Raw genomic sequence first — 15,931 nt, 5'->3', positions numbered from 1 at the left:
ACATGTCTCCAGCAATTTGGCTTTCCCATTTGGCAAATTTCCTTTTAAAAATTACCCTTTCTTCTCTTAACCAGTTACAATTCAGCATCTTTGGAAGAGGTCAAACCACTTCACCGCTGCTTAACGTGCCAGGTACGTCGGGCAAAACGCACCTCCAGTGCTGCCAGATGTGCCAGGTATGTCATGGCGTTCCATGATCCTTCCAGTGGAGCCTCAGTAGCACCCACCCACAGCAGCAAGAGAGCTGGCTGAAGGGAGGGCTGGCAGCAAAGCAGGACAATAAATCTACTTAGATACTGAGATAAGGAGATTAACTTCACTTCCCCCTCCCAGGACTCTGCCAATGATAGCATTGCTTTTTTTTTTTTTTTGCACCAGTTTTGTGAGGAGGATGCTCTGACAAAGCCACAGATTCCTTCTTCCAGCACCATCCCAAATTTCACCTTCACTCTCCCAAGAGAGGAGAGCTAATGCTGCATATTAATTCAGTGAATATTTTTCTTGGAATTTTTGGAAACTTCAAAGAGAGAACCCTTTTGGACCTCTTTGGGGTGTCCATTACATTTATTATCCATGTAGATAAATTTGAGAAACAATTTGAAGATCAAGAGATAGAATAAACTAATGAGAATTGAGCTTTTTCAGGACATCAGAAACCAAGGAAGGAGGTAAGAACAAGTTGTGTGTATGTATTTATACATATATTATAGCGATAGATATATAAATATATAGATGGATAAGCAGAAACATCCAAAATATGACAAAATGAAATTATTAAATATATTAAATTGTTGCTTAGTCATTCAGTTGTGTCCAACTCTTCATTACCCCATGTATCATACCATCCATCCATGGGGTTTTCTTGGCAAGGAAACAGGAGTGGTTTACCATTGCCTTCTCTAACATATTAAATCTTAAATTTAATATGTAATATTATTAAAATAATACTATCAACCTCTCTGAGCCTCAGCCCAAGGATCACCTTCTATATTAAGCCTATCCTAACTCTGTGAGCTACTAATTCATTACCTTCCAAAACACCTCATATTCAATCTATTTAGTATCTAATATTACATATGAAATCTTATAACCTATTGAGATAATACATATTTTATAAGTCACTTGGAGAATGAGAAAGATTAATTATGTATTTGAATAAATTCAACTATCTATTGCATTTTATCATATGGGAAGATATTTTGGGAAATTTATATTTGCTTTTTTTAAAAGGCTATCATGGGGCAGCTAGGTGGCACAGTGGATAAAGCACTGACTCTGGATTCAGGAGGACCTGAGTTCCACTCCGGCCTCAGACACTTACTCTTACTAGCTGTGTGACCCTGGGCAAGTCACTTAACCCCAATTGCCTCACAAAAAAGGCTATCATTATGTAAGCTTTTCTGTTTGTTGTATCAGTGAGCTTAAATAACTGACCTGTTTTTGCCCCCCCCCCCCGCCAAAATCACTTATATAGCTGTTAAGAATATTAAAAAGGTTTTTTTTCATCATCAGCTAATTCAGCTTTCATTCACATTGTGTTGTGGTACATTAACTATCGATGGCTAAGGTTAGGCTATTAAAACTAAGATTTGAATCCTACTCATTTACTTGAAACCAGCAAAATCAACTTTTTTGCCTTTTTTCATAAGCATGGAAAAGACATGGTTTTCATTAACTGTTCACTTTTGTGGGTTTATTGTAATCATACAAGATCACATCCAAGTGACAGTATGTGTGTCTTATCAATACAGTTTAAGAGCTTTTTTAATGATCATAAATTAAATGTGTTGATAATCTATGCTTTGGGCAGGGTGGAAAAACATTTATATGAAAGATTACACCAGAATAAAATGGCAATCTTTTCTAGCCATTTAAGAACCAGAGGCATATGCTTAGGAAGGAGTAACTCATCCTCATGATATTTACATAGATAAAATGCAGGGGTTTTTTGTAATCTCAGCAAGAGACCATTACAAAGGACTTAGGTAGAAGAGCCTGCTATTGTCTCTCCTTTGGATGATCACACTGACACTCTAATGGAACAGGTAAGACCCATTTCCCAGGAAATACTCATTATGTGCTCTTCTATAGTTCTATAGTTGTGTCTTTGCATAATTGGTGCTGAAATATTTTTCTTCTGTCTCAGGGTGATTACATTATATTATCCAGCATCTGATAGCACTTAATATTTATTACATGGGGGGGGGGTCATGATTTGACCAGAATATCTCAAATTTTATTGCTCTTCAAAGCTGAACTGCAGTTCCCTTAGAAGGTTAATGGTATTTGATATGATATAGTGTAATGTAATCATTCATACATTTTTCTGAAATGAATGCTGACTTAAAGGGTAAAAATAATACTGAAGGGTTATTTGGAATCACAAGCCTCTCTCTTTTGTTACAGATCCCAGGTTTTCCCTATTTCTTATTCTAAAATGTTAATAAAGAAGACATGAAGATAGAGAACACAGAAACCAAGATCTCTTCTACTGTTTCTATAAACAATAAGTGCTGTTTAAAGAAGAATGAAGTTCCTTCATAACCATTATTCTTGAGCCAATTTCTAAATTTTTGATGTTGAACTATCAAATAAAATATAGAAAATTACTCCTTAAGACATATGTATCCCTTCCCCTTCCCCCCAAAAAAATCACATATAGATTTATTTATACGTGACTTTCATGGAAGAGGTCATGAAAATTCCATTGCATGAAGGTAATACAGAAATAAAAAGAATCAATCTTTCATGTTTTCCTAACCCAGTCTTTCAGTGAACTTGGCAAAGTACCAGGGATAATATTTTTTCAAGTGGGGATGTGTGTTTGGTAAAAAATATCCCTACATTTGAATCATCATCAGGGGGTCCTTGTCTTGTTATGCATTTGGGGGAGGAAGGGTAGAGTGTTCACCCCTGCTGGTAAAAAGAAAATGCTTCAGTGTTCCTAGTATGTTACAGTGCTACTCTAAGAAGAAAGACTAGAAGAATTGGATATACTGTGTCAGGAACAATTTTCTCACTGAGTCAAACAAAATGCTTTATAATTTTCATACAAGAAAAGGCAACAAAAATTCAAATACAGAATTGCACATAATCAATCAATAAACATTTATTGAGCAGCTACTATGTGCCAGGCATTGTGCTAAACACTGGAGATATAAAAAGAAGCAAAAGACAGTCCCTGTCCTCAAGAAGCTCACAATCTAATTGGGAGGCAGTTGGAAGAGACCTCAGAGATCATCTAATCCAAGTCATTCTTTAACAAGAATCATCTCTCCAACATCGCCAAGTGACCCATCATGCCTGTTCGATCATGTCTGTAAACAGCAGGTTACAAGCAAAATTCCCATGATGCTGGCCAGGGAGAGGAAAGCCTCTGAGAATCAGGACTTTTTGTAATTGGTGATATGCTATAGATGGAACTCACTAGGCTACCCACCTCCTCCCTGACTCCTTCATCTTTCTTAAATATTCCTGCTTTCCACCATTTGACAAATTCTAGAGCACTCTGCCATATCAGTAAATCATATCACATAGATCAGGTATACTCCCCCATCTGAAGATGATTGTAGTGTAGCAAATTAAAGTCATGTTATTTTTTTTACCAGAATACTGCTCAAATATTTTCCAATCTAGCCAAATGTTTTGAAAGAATTCAGCAAGTAATACGATAATAACACCATACATTTATATGTGTATATTATATGTGTGTGGTGCCTTATAGTTTATAAAGCATTGTCACATGTTTTCTTTCATTTCATCTCATATAGTAGGAAAATATCATTGTCTCCATTTAATAGGCAAAGAATCTAAAGCTCAGAGCGGTTAAGATCATAGAGCTGGAGAATAGCAGAAGCACCCTAAAACCTAGGTTTTTTGACTCTATGTTCAGTGCATTTTGGAGAACTTCTAAAGCAGCTTTTTTTTTTTTTTTACCATATTATATCTCAGTGTCACCTTTGCCGAATGACTACTCAATGCCTATAACCGTCTTCCCTCACTCTCTAATAAGCTCATATCCATTTCTTCTAAGGCAAGGTTTTTAAGTCTTGTTTGTTTTTCTGTTTTGTTTTGTGGAATAGAATTCTCCCCTTTGGTAGTTGGGTGAAGACTATGGACCCCTTCTTAGAATGATCTTTTTTTCATGCATAAAATAAGATACATCAGGTTATAAAATAATTATTTTGAAACAGTTATCAAATTTAAAAAAAAAAATTAACAGACTTCCTTAAGTCTATCCACAGATAAGGTTAAGAACCCTTGCTCTTAGATTTTCTTTTTCAGTTCATGAACAACATACTAGCAACCTGCTGATTTGTTTTGCAAGCATGTCTCCTTGTATGGTCTAATTAGGCATTCCCACATGTTTCTATTTTAACTATGTATGTTGGTACAGAACTTGTTTCATTGCTGCTATCACTTTTTCTGGGGGGAGGGGGAACTGTTTTAGATAAACAGACTGATCATTTTAAACATTTAAGATGAAGCACATGGTTAGAGAATTTTTTTAGTAACATTCCATCCACTAGCTCTAGAGTAAAGCTTTTCAAGATATATGTCTTTATCTTTGCTTGTTGTTTCAGTAGTCTTCATCAAGAAGTATTTTCTAAGTGGCAATTTGCTAAAAGGACATAATTCCCTTTTCTCAGCTAAGAAATGACAAATGCTAACTTGTAAAAATTGTTGTACCCCAGAGCAATAGGACACCTCAGAAGACATGAGAAACAAGCACAGCTCCCCTATCCCCTCCAAAATGTAAGAAGACAACCTTACCCCACTACTTTGCAAAAATAAGAGGTTCATAGGTGTGGTACAGTGCTCATATTTTCAATTTTTTTTTGGTTCATTGAAGAGCTTTGCTCATTTCTCCCTCTTCTTTTCTTTAAAAATATAATTTGTAATGTGAGATGGTTTTCTGAGAGAAGAGGGAGAGAAGAATACTAGGAGAAATTTTGACGATGTAAAATAAGATATCAACAATTATTTTAAAGGAATTCTTTAAATAATTGATCCCTCCCCCTAAAAGTATTTCAATACAGAATACAAAAGATCAATAAAATATGATGGCATCCTTTTCTTTTTGCTTTGGCATCTTCTATGCTAGATTGTTTAGTAGTGTTTCTTTGAGGCATAAGCTGAAAGGGAACTAAATAGCATAGTCTAGCTAGGTAGGGAGAGTTGGGTAGGTATGATACTTCTAGGCATGTTAAATGTTTCATCTAGAGAAATCAGCTAATGAAGGGAGGATTAGACAATTATCATGTGTCTATACAGGCAAGGTGCAGATTCCAGAAGGTGAGAGTCAGCTAACAAGAGTTTCATTAATAAACAGGAAACATGAAAGCGGAGAGTATTCTCTGTTCTGCTTTGTACTGTCCTCTGTGTGTGAGAAATCCCTGAGCCTTTCAGCTGTTGATCACAAGCAGAGATTCAGGTCAGGGAAGGAAGGAAGGAGAAGAGTTGATATCTTTCCAAGAAAAAAAAAATAGAGGATAGAGTTTGTGACTTGTTGCAGTAAAATTCTAACCTAGTTGTTGTCAGTTTTGACTGTGTGTAGGTATCTCCACAGTTATTGACTGACTTATACTTTTTTCCCTATATGTCAGTTTCAACTTCTCTCTAGAAGACAGTACTAAAAGACAGAGACAAGCAATAAAAAAGAAAAGGAATTTTAGCCTTTCAGCTTATAACATTTAAATAACTAAAACCCAGGTCTTATGAATGCCAGGCATTCTGTACTATAAAATAAGTCTCAAAAGTTGTTGACAAGAACTATGCAGGTTTAACTGCATATGAATATATGAGACAGTTTCACTGAATGAATTCTACTAAAGATGCTTCCTTGTAATCAAAAATGACACATTTCTTACCCCTTTTCTCCAAAAGAACTGAAGTTATTCATTCGAAGATTCTGTGATATCTTCTTTGCCCTGACCAAAAATATAGCCTATGGTAGGAGCCTAGTTTTTCAACTGATATTGAAAACTTAGCTATGATGCTGATGCTAAATATTGCTTTTCTCTTATATTGGTAACTTAGTTTTCATTCTGATGCTAAATGTTGCTTTTCTGTTACTCCTGCTATAATCATTGTTTTCTGAAATAAAATTTTGACTCTGATGGAACCCTCCTCCCAAATCACTTCTTGTTATTTAAAATATATAAACGGTGATGCCAGTTTGTATATTTCTTACAATAATTACAGTATGTCATATAACATGTATATCGGCCCAGTCATTATTTTGAACATCATCATGATTATCATCAAGAGCATTTTTAAATACATATTGGAACATGGTATAATGATTCATATTGGTGAGTTTAGAAGAGGCAGTCTCTTCCCCCACTAGGAATTTATATTCTAAGGCAGGCAGCAATGTCATGAATCAGAGAGATGCAATACACACATAAATAAGATCAATACTTAAGGCATCATAAATGGATTTACTGAGTTGGATGAAAAGTGTATCTCAGAAATGGCATCTTATGGAACATGGGATTTTTGAACCTGGAGGGACTCTCCTAGTCTGACCTTGTCTTTTTTTGTTTTGTTTTTGTTTTTGTTTTTGTTTTTTGTTTTTGCGGGGCAATGAGGGTTAAGTGACTTGCCCAGGGTCACACAGCTAGTAAGTGTTAAGTGTCTGAGGCCGGATTTGAACTCAGGTACTCCTGAATCCAGGGCCAGTGCTCTATCCACTGTGCCATCTAGCTGCCCCCCTGACCTTGTCTTTTTACAGGCAACAAAACCAAGACCCTGGAAGTTTAAGTGGCTTGTCAATGATTGTTCATAGCACAGCTTGGACTCAAACCAAATTTGGCTGACTCCTGGTCCATTGCTCTTGTTGATATACTGTCTTTTCAGGAGTAATTACTGCAACTCTTCCAGAATTCATTAGGGGAGGTTTCTTGGAAGAGGTGGGATATGTTTTCTCTTCAAAATCATTTTCATCATGACTATAATTGTATTAACTTAGCAAATCTGTATTAGCTGGGGCAGCTAGGTGGCGTAGTGGATAGAGCACCAGCCCTGGAGTCAGGAGGACCTGACTTCAAATCTGGCCTCAGACACTTGACACTTACTTGCTTTGTAACCCTAGGCAAGTCGCTTAACCCCAATTGCCTTACCAAAAAAATCTATATTAGCTGAAATTGACACAAGGGTGGCCATGGTTTATGTCAAAGTTTCTAAAACTGTTTCTTGCAGCTCCGAATGTGGAGGTGGCAAAAAATGTTGCAACAGTAAAAAGTTATGTTTAGCTATTTTATATACCTACATACCTGGGGTCACATAAAAATTCCTTGGGTGAAAAGAAGTTGCAGGTGGAAAAAGTTTAAAAAGCCCTGGTCTACATAATGTGGTTCCATTGGATCTTATTATAAAGTCCTAGAAAGCAGTGGTTTCTATCATTCGTCTGACTGTGTATAAATTCAGTTTCAACTTTTCTAACTTTTTAATTCTAGGCTTGGGCACTGCTCTTGACCATCTTTTTATTGTTATATGTCTTTCCTGTTCTAAAACTTCTTTCAAGTAGAGCTGGAAACCTTGAGTCTTCATAATTTCAAGAGCCTATTTGTACAGCTCCTTCTCAGGGACCTTTCATTACAAAGCCTCATTTTCCTTATTCAAAACTGGACATCATGATTTCCTATAATTATAGGAAATCATGCAACTCCAGCCTCCTTAACTGTGTCATCTTTCTTTGTTTTTGTGAAGAACTTTTTGTTGTTGTTCCCAGCACCTGGTTATCATCGTGGTTTTGTTTTGCTGGTATTCTGGGCACTAACCCTAGCTTGTTTAGCTTTACTTTACGATCCTATGCAGCTTGCCATGTTTTTGCATTCGGATAGGTTTCCTAAAAAGTAATAAGAATAATTAGCAATTGTGTATTATTTCTAGTGAAGCCTCAGAATTATGCATTTAACTTTGGTTCTTTCTTTTTCCCCCTAGGGCTTGTACCAGACAACGCATGCTGAGCGGATCATTTGAGGGGCAGCCAGCAAAAGAAAGGTCAATACTCAGTGTGCAGCACCATATTCGTCAAGAACGCAGGTAAAGGCACTGGACAGGGAGAGGAAGGAGAGAATTTTCAGAAGAAAAAAATGTTAGAAAGTATTTAACTGAAAGAGTTAAATGTGCACACACCATAACTGCTATTCTTGGAAAGCAAGAACTAACAGAATAAGTTGCATCTGTGGATAGTAACAATAATGAGGCTTATTGTCTCATAAAACAGGAAAAGGCTTTTTTAAAAAAAATTCAAATGTCATTTCCTTCACTGACTACAGAGCTATTGAAAGATTCAAAGGAAAAATTCATTTTAAAAAGGATTAGAGACAATTGAAGAACAGAAGCTTCGTATAAAAAGAAAGTGGAAATCTAAGCATATTGCATTTACATACACACATATGAGCAAAGTTGTTCTTTATAATGGCCCTCATTTAAAGGTCACAGTTTGATCTTGAGATTTGTCACCAAATTGATTATCATTGTTTCAGGTCACTGAGACATGGTTCTAACAGCCAGCGAATCAGCAGGGGAAAATCTCTTGAAACCTTGACTCAAGATGTAAGTCTTTACGTGATGCTTTGGGTTTAGAGAACAAAATTATGACTTTCCATTTAAATGGTTGTTTACACAAATTAAGTGTCTAGACTTTCGGAGCACATTTCCCAAGTGCCCTGAGATTCAGTCCCAAATGGAATTTTTAAAAATGACATCACTGTGATATATAATAGTATTTGTAGAAGAACCAAAAAATGTTCCTTATGTAGTATTTTAGTTCAATGAAAACAAGTTGTAAATAGTTGATATAATTGAGGAATATATTTATATTATAATTAAAGACTTAACAAAGAGGCTTTATGTAATAGAGATAATGAGCATCATTTACTATTGACATATATTAAGTTTAAAATGTTCTGGCTTTAGTAGCAAAGACATAGTTTCTGACCTCTAGAAGCTTGCATTCTGAAAATGGATGGATGGATGGATGGATGGATGGATGAATGAGTAAATAGAGAGAGGAGAGAGGGGAGAGAGAGAGAGAGAGAGAGAGAGAGAGAGAGAGAGAGAGAACACTCTGAAAGCCTTAATCTTTCAGTGTTTGGTATTCAGTCAAGCATTCCTTTAGTTAAAGCTCCTGGATTATTCCACACTCACTTCTTGCTCAAAGAGGGAATTATTACTTAGCTCCTGATATAATTTGGTAATTATATAACTCAGAGGTGTCAAACATGCAGATCATGGGCTGTACACAGCTCACAACACTCCCTAGTGCTGCTTCCATGAGATCAAAATATAGTTGGGAAATATTTAACAAAATAAAAATAAAATAAAACATATATAATATTGATGTGTAATGTTTTTTTCTAAATCAGTATGTAGTCTACAGGGATCCTTAGTTACAGTTTAGTAGACTCCAGGTTCCATTTGAGTTTGACGCTACTGATGTAGTTGTCACTGGCTTGCACAGCAGCCAGAACACTAGACTTGGAATCAGGAGGAAATGAGTTCAAATTTGACTTAATTCACTTAGTAGGGTCACTCAGTAAGTCATATAACCTCTCTCTGCCTCAGTTTTCTCATCTGTAAAATATACAATAATAATAGAACCTACTTCTAAGGTTTATTGGGAAGATAAAATGAATTACAACAATAATGCAGGAAAATAATCCAAGAAATGGCAAGATAGGAAATAAAAGGTCTTGTAAGTCATTTCTTTGCCTTTTCCTGACAACTTTAGAAGTTTTCAGCTTTAAATTTTTGCTGTCAATTTTTGGAAAATGGAGTTCTGATTGCTTCATCCTCTAAGTTTATTTTAGTTGCTAAATGATCCAGTCAAAATCACAAGCTAGGCAAAGTTCATCTTCAGTGACCCCTGTCTTGCCTTCCTATCCCTTCCCCCACCCCATCCTTTCATTCTTACCCCCAGGTACCCAGAGTTCTCTTATTGCCCAGATGACTTCTGGTTTCAAAGGAAAGTGATAATCTGCTAAACTAATTCACACTAATATATTAGCGACTTACAGTTTTGTCCCTCCCAGGAGTTTTTTTTTTTTTAAAGACCAAGTGGAAAGGGCAATATTTAACACACACACACACACACACACACACACACACACACACACACACACACACATCCCACCCCCACCTCCACCAATGACTCTCTAATGATAGATTTCTAAGCACCGTGACTCCTGAGTAGGGAAGAACTTTTGAGGCATGGTGAACTTTGCAGAGCCCTTCAAATCCCAACTTACAGTCAGTAGGGATGGCCCTTAGAGGTCCCCTCCAGATTTGCCTTTCTGTCACTGCCTCCCTCAATTCAGATCCTTTCAGAACATTTCCACTTTTCAAAGGGGAAAAGGTTTTCTACTTTTTAAAAGTGGAAAGGAAAAAAAAAACCTTCACTTATGTAAAGTTTCGGTGGAAAAGTCCTCCCCCTGCCCGCATTAGCATGATTCTGTGTAACCTCAAGTCATATTTTTTCCAAAATATATAGCTATCTTTGTTAGCCATTCTGATTCTATAATAAAAAAACTGAAGATGACATCATTCAGTCAACAAGAATCAATCCAATGCATACTCTATACTGTGCTATGCACCAGAGGACACAAAAACCAATTTGAAAAGTTTTCTGACTGTTGGAGCACTGGATCCAACAGCTTTTAATGTACCATTCAAAACAGTAGAAGATAAGCAAGTGATTTGTCAGCATAAAGGAGAGAGTCAAACATAATGCTGGTAAATTTCTCTAGTGAAGAGAGATGGAAGAATATATAATTTCTCATTTCAAGCAGAGAGGCTTAAGCCATTGGCAACTTAAGCAGTTTATCCAATATTGAGAATCATAGCAGAGTCTTTTTGAAACTTATTCAACTCCTGTTCATGTAGCTAGGGGATAAATAGATATGTCAGAGGAAGCATGGAATCAATAGAATGAGGTTAGGAACCAGTGCTTTGAACCCTTAATGCCTACATGGGTATTCTATGACATATGAGAGTGGTGGGTATTATGGGCAGAGTTGATCTTTACCTACTGCCTAGCCTGAAAAAAATTATTTGCCTGTAATCATGATGAAGCCTTCTGGAATCTTTACCAGCTAATTCATAGTCATGTCATACAAGTCAAGTAAGTTTTCCTTTAAAACTAGAATTCTTAACCTATTTGTAATCCAGATCTGTCCAACAAATCACTGATGTTTCATCACAGAGTTATGATTATTATTCCCCAATTGATTTTTGGTTTCATCATTCTTTTTTTTTTTGTGGGGCAATGGGGGTTAAGTGACTTGCCCAGGGTCACACAGCTAGTAAGTGTCAAGTGTCTGAGGCTGGATTTGAACTCAGGTACTCCTGAATCCAGGGCCAGTGCTTTATCCACTGCGCCACCTAGCTGCCCCCCTTTCATCATTCTTTTGATGAATATTTAGACAGAATATTATCATGAGAAATTTGTCTAAGTACCAACAGAGACAATACTGACTCGGAGTACTAGTTTCAATTTGACTCACCAAAAATTCATTATTTGAAAAGTCCAGGGGGCAGCTAGGTGGCGCAGTGGATAAGCACCGGCCCTGGAGTCAGGAGTACCTGAGTTCAAATCCGGCCTCAAACACTTAACACTTACTAGCTGTGTGACCCTGGGCAAGTCACTTAACCCCAATTGCCTGACCTAATAAAAAAAAAAAAAAAAAAAAAAAGAAAAAAAAGAAAAGTCCAAAACAGAAGATGGCTTTAAACATATATTGTGTTTGGTGATACATGGACCCTACAGGGAAATTACCAAATGCAGAATGGAAAATTCCCTTATCTTGCTGGATTTCATTATACTTTGGGGTGGGACAGATTCATAACAAAAAATAAAAACAACAATACACATCCACCATATTACATTGGCAGAATTTCCTGGGATTCACAAGATTTTTGCATTTCTACAAGCTTCTCATTTAAATTTCCATTATGGGTCCCTGCTCTAATTCAGACACTGTGAGTTAGTGAAAATTTTAAATTTTAGTAATTTTTTTCTTTTCTAAATACTCGACCTGACATAAGCATGGATAATCACAAATATGGGATCATAGAATGTTAGACCCCAAATCTGGAAGGGATCTTAGATGACATCTTGTCCAACTCCCACATTTTACAAATAAGGAAACTGAGGTTCAAAGAGAAGAAATCACTTCACCAAGATGACACATGACAGAACCAGGAATAAAACCTACATCTCCCGATTCCTAGTCAAATGCTTTTCTCCTGATATCATGCTGCCTCAATAAAGACTTTATATGAACTTCAGGTTATATTTAAAGAGAGAAATCCCATTGACAGGCAATTCTATGTTATCTTTATAGAATGAGAATATAACTTTTTGTGAAAAATTTAAATGATTTTATTATGATCATGTAAATGAAATTCTTTCATTTTCCCTGTGTTCTTCTTACATATTTATAGCATTCAAACACAGTGAGATATAGAAATGCACAGAGAGAAGATAGTGAAATCAAGATGATCCAGGAAAAAAAGGAACAAGCTGAAATGAAAAGGTACTGAATGATATAATGGGCCCATGGGTCACATTTTAGAAGATGCTTGTTTTGAAAAAAAATTGAGCCTTACTTTCTCATGAATCCTTTTTCCCCAAGGAAAGTACAAGAGGAAGAATTAAGAGAAAACCATCCATATTTTGACAAACCCCTTTTCATTGTTGGCCGTGAGCACAGGTTCAGAAATTTTTGCAGAGTAGTGGTCCGAGCACGCTTTAATGCGTAAGTATGTTCTGTTTTGGTCAGTTCTTTCTTCTAAATTCACAAAGTTCAAGTTGTTTCATGAGAAAATAAATGTATAATTCTAGAGGGTCATAAAAACATCCTTGAACTAATTAATCAAACTGTTCACTTTTTTAGAGCAAACCAACAAGGTGGGACAAGTGGAAAGTTTATATTATTTAACATTTATGTAGCACTCAATCATTGTGCGAAACACTTTACAATCATTTTGCTTGTTATTTCAAACAGCCACTCAATGTGGTTTGGATCAATGTTATTAGCACCATGATTTATTAGTAGGAAACTGAGTCATAAGGAAATTAAATGATTTGACCAATGCCTTGTAATGAGTGACCAATCAGTCCAAGAATAGGATTGAGTTTTTATGCCTTCACTTAAATTTTGCAGCCTCTTTTATATCAAAATATACCAGTCAGTGTAATTCAATATTAAGTGAAATGGGGGTAAAGAAATAATGCTTCTGTTGGCAACAACCATGTGCATATTTCTATCCTTCTGTTTCTCTATTCCCACCTGAAGGGAGACAAGATTTACATTAAAAGCTGTGAGGGAGCCAGAAAAGTCCATAAGAATGAAGCATGCTCTTGGCTCTGTAGACCAGACTTATTGGGAACATAAAATGTGAAAGAAGATTTTTTTTCCTCAAATGTTATTTTAAGTAAAACCTCAGTTAAAACCAGAAGTACAAGAGGAAGTAAAGCTTAAGTGTGAAATTTTTCCATGTCTAGGCTTGCATTCAAATGAATCTTCCCCAATGCCAAAATCAATGAAAACAGATCCCTTTTATTGGTGGTGATTCTCTGCCATTATCAAGTATTCCACCATTACTAGGAAAATCACTTGACTTGGTATCAGATGAATTCTTCAAGTCTCCCTCCTTTCTCTTCCTAGCAGTATGACTTTGATTAAGTCACGTTACTGCTTTGTGGTCATAGAACTAGATAATATCTAAAGTCCTATCTTCTCCTGACATTTGTGAATTGTAGAATTTTAAAGCTAATAGAAATCTTATTGCGGACAGCTATATGGCACAGTAGATAAAGCACCAGCCTTGGATTCAGGAGGACCTGAGTTCGAATCTGGCCTTAGACACTTATATCTTACTAGCTGTGTGACCCTGGGCAAGTCAGTTAACCCTCATTGCCCCACCAAAAAAAAAAAAAGAAGAAGAAAAGAAAAGAAAAGAAAAAAGAGATCTTAGAAATTGTATACTATAATCTTGTTATAGAATCCCATACTTCTAGGGCTCAAGGGGTATCAGATTATATCTCTTCCAGACTCCTCTTTTTATAGATGAGAAAATGGAGTCTCACAAAATAGAATGCCTTATTTAAGGTCATGCAGTTAGTTGATGAGAAAGCTAGGACTAGAACCAAAATTTTGCCACTCCCCAATCTAGTGCTCTCTAATTTTACCCCAATTCTTGCCACTTTAAATTCAAGGTTATTTTTTCCTTGAAAACTTAACTGAGATCTTACAAAGTGAAAAGAATAGCAAGTAACAGATTAATTGGATCAATGTAGATAAGTCTCAAAGTGGAGTATTTTATCTAGATTATATGAGAGAGCTAGGTGGTACAGTGAATAGGGTGCTAGCCTCGGAATCAGGAAGTCCTGATTTTAAATACAGCCTCAGACATTTCCTAGCTGTGGGACCTGAGGCAAGTCACTTAACATCTGCCTGCCTCAGTTACCTCAGCCATAAAATGGAAATAAGAAGAGCATCTACCTCAAGAGTAATGAGATATTTATAAAGTGTTTAGTACAGTGTCTGGCACATAGTAGGCATTATATAAATACTAGTTATTATTATTCTTGAATGCCTACATTTAGTAAAATAATTGTTATTTATACACTCAGATCTTTGTAGTTCTATTGTCAACTTTGCTTTTTCTATTTCACATAATCAACTTAAGACCCATCAGCATCTGGCCACACACAAAACAGACTTCATTTGTTCATTCAACAAACATTTATTGAATGTCTACTTTATCGGAGCTCTTTCACTGTTCTAAGAATTTGAGGGTAGGTGTTGAGGAAGAGATATAAATTTGAGATAAGATATGATCCTGGCCCTCGTGAACTTTAGAGTCTAATTCTGATTCCAACCTAAATGTCCTCTGTGCAGGTATACTACAAAATAGTGATCAGATGTAGCAGGAGGTACTTTGTATCAAACATAAATTATTTTAACTGAATCATTTTAAGAAATCTCATGGTTCATGGGGCAAAGACTATTTTAGAGCATTGTTTTCAAGTGATATTTGACATCAGAATCACATTTGTTTTTAAGCTCCAACTAAAGGTTTTTGAGTGCAACTACAAAGTCTGAACCAAAAAATTAGAAGTGGTAAAAATATACTTTGTATTTGTGTAAAAAAAATAAATCTATAAAGTCTTTTTCTTTACCCTTTGTTATTGAAACTACTATTACTTGGTGTCTGAGTCAGTAAGACTTACGAGATTTCTATCAGAATTTATACACTCAAATCACTAGAAACTCTATGGATTTGGGCTATTTGAGGCTTGTGTACAAACACTACACTACTGAGTCTTACTCTGTTTGATGTATTGTTTAACTTAATATCCCTGTTATCTCTTTCAGTTCTAAAACCGACCCTGTCACAGGAGCTGTGAAAAATACAAAGTACCATCAACTGTAGTAAGCATCACAAAGTCGGGTTTCCATGCACATTTGGAGTTTTCATGTACTACTTTATGCTGCATCAAGTTTCTGTATTGTCCTTTATTTTTTCATTATGCTATTCTGTGAAGCCCTTTATTCCCTCATTATGCTGTTCTGTGAAGTAGCTGATGAAATCTTTCACAAGTCTTTCAGTTGAGCTAAGATATTCACATAAGCAATATCCCATGACTCCTAAAGCCCTTCTCTGAAGCTTTTCATGATTTTCGACCATGTTTGCTGTTTGGCAGTGACTTGCTGGGATTGGTTACCTACCTGGACTGGGTGATGATCATTGTGACGATCTGCTCTTGCATTTCAATGATGTTTGAATCCCCCTTTCGGAGAGTCATGCATGCACCCACATTGCAGGTACTACCACCAAATCATAGCTCACAAATAAGACAGAGAATGACTAATGCCTAATTTGAACCTCTGAGTTTCCCCAAATTCACTGCTGC

The 15,931-nt window shown here is 36.2% G+C and overlaps 1 protein-coding gene across 1 annotated transcript in view; it reads left to right on the top strand.

Annotated features, from left to right (window-relative positions):
• NALCN (sodium leak channel, non-selective) overlaps positions 1–15,931 on the top strand; it is a 582,828-nt gene that overhangs the window by 509,268 nt on the left and 57,629 nt on the right. Inside the window, 6 exon segments of the mRNA XM_043993194.1 lie at positions 7,948–8,049; positions 8,496–8,565; positions 12,454–12,545; positions 12,645–12,767; positions 15,393–15,449; positions 15,722–15,842. Coding sequence (XP_043849129.1) covers positions 7,948–8,049; positions 8,496–8,565; positions 12,454–12,545; positions 12,645–12,767; positions 15,393–15,449; positions 15,722–15,842 — 565 coding nt within the window.

The sequence above is a fragment of the Dromiciops gliroides genome, chromosome 3 (genome assembly GCF_019393635.1).
Source record: "Dromiciops gliroides isolate mDroGli1 chromosome 3, mDroGli1.pri, whole genome shotgun sequence".
NCBI classification, from domain to species: Eukaryota; Metazoa; Chordata; class Mammalia; order Microbiotheria; family Microbiotheriidae; genus Dromiciops; species Dromiciops gliroides.
Note: the sequence above shows the minus strand (reverse complement) of the source record. Positions and strands in the feature narration are given on the sequence as shown.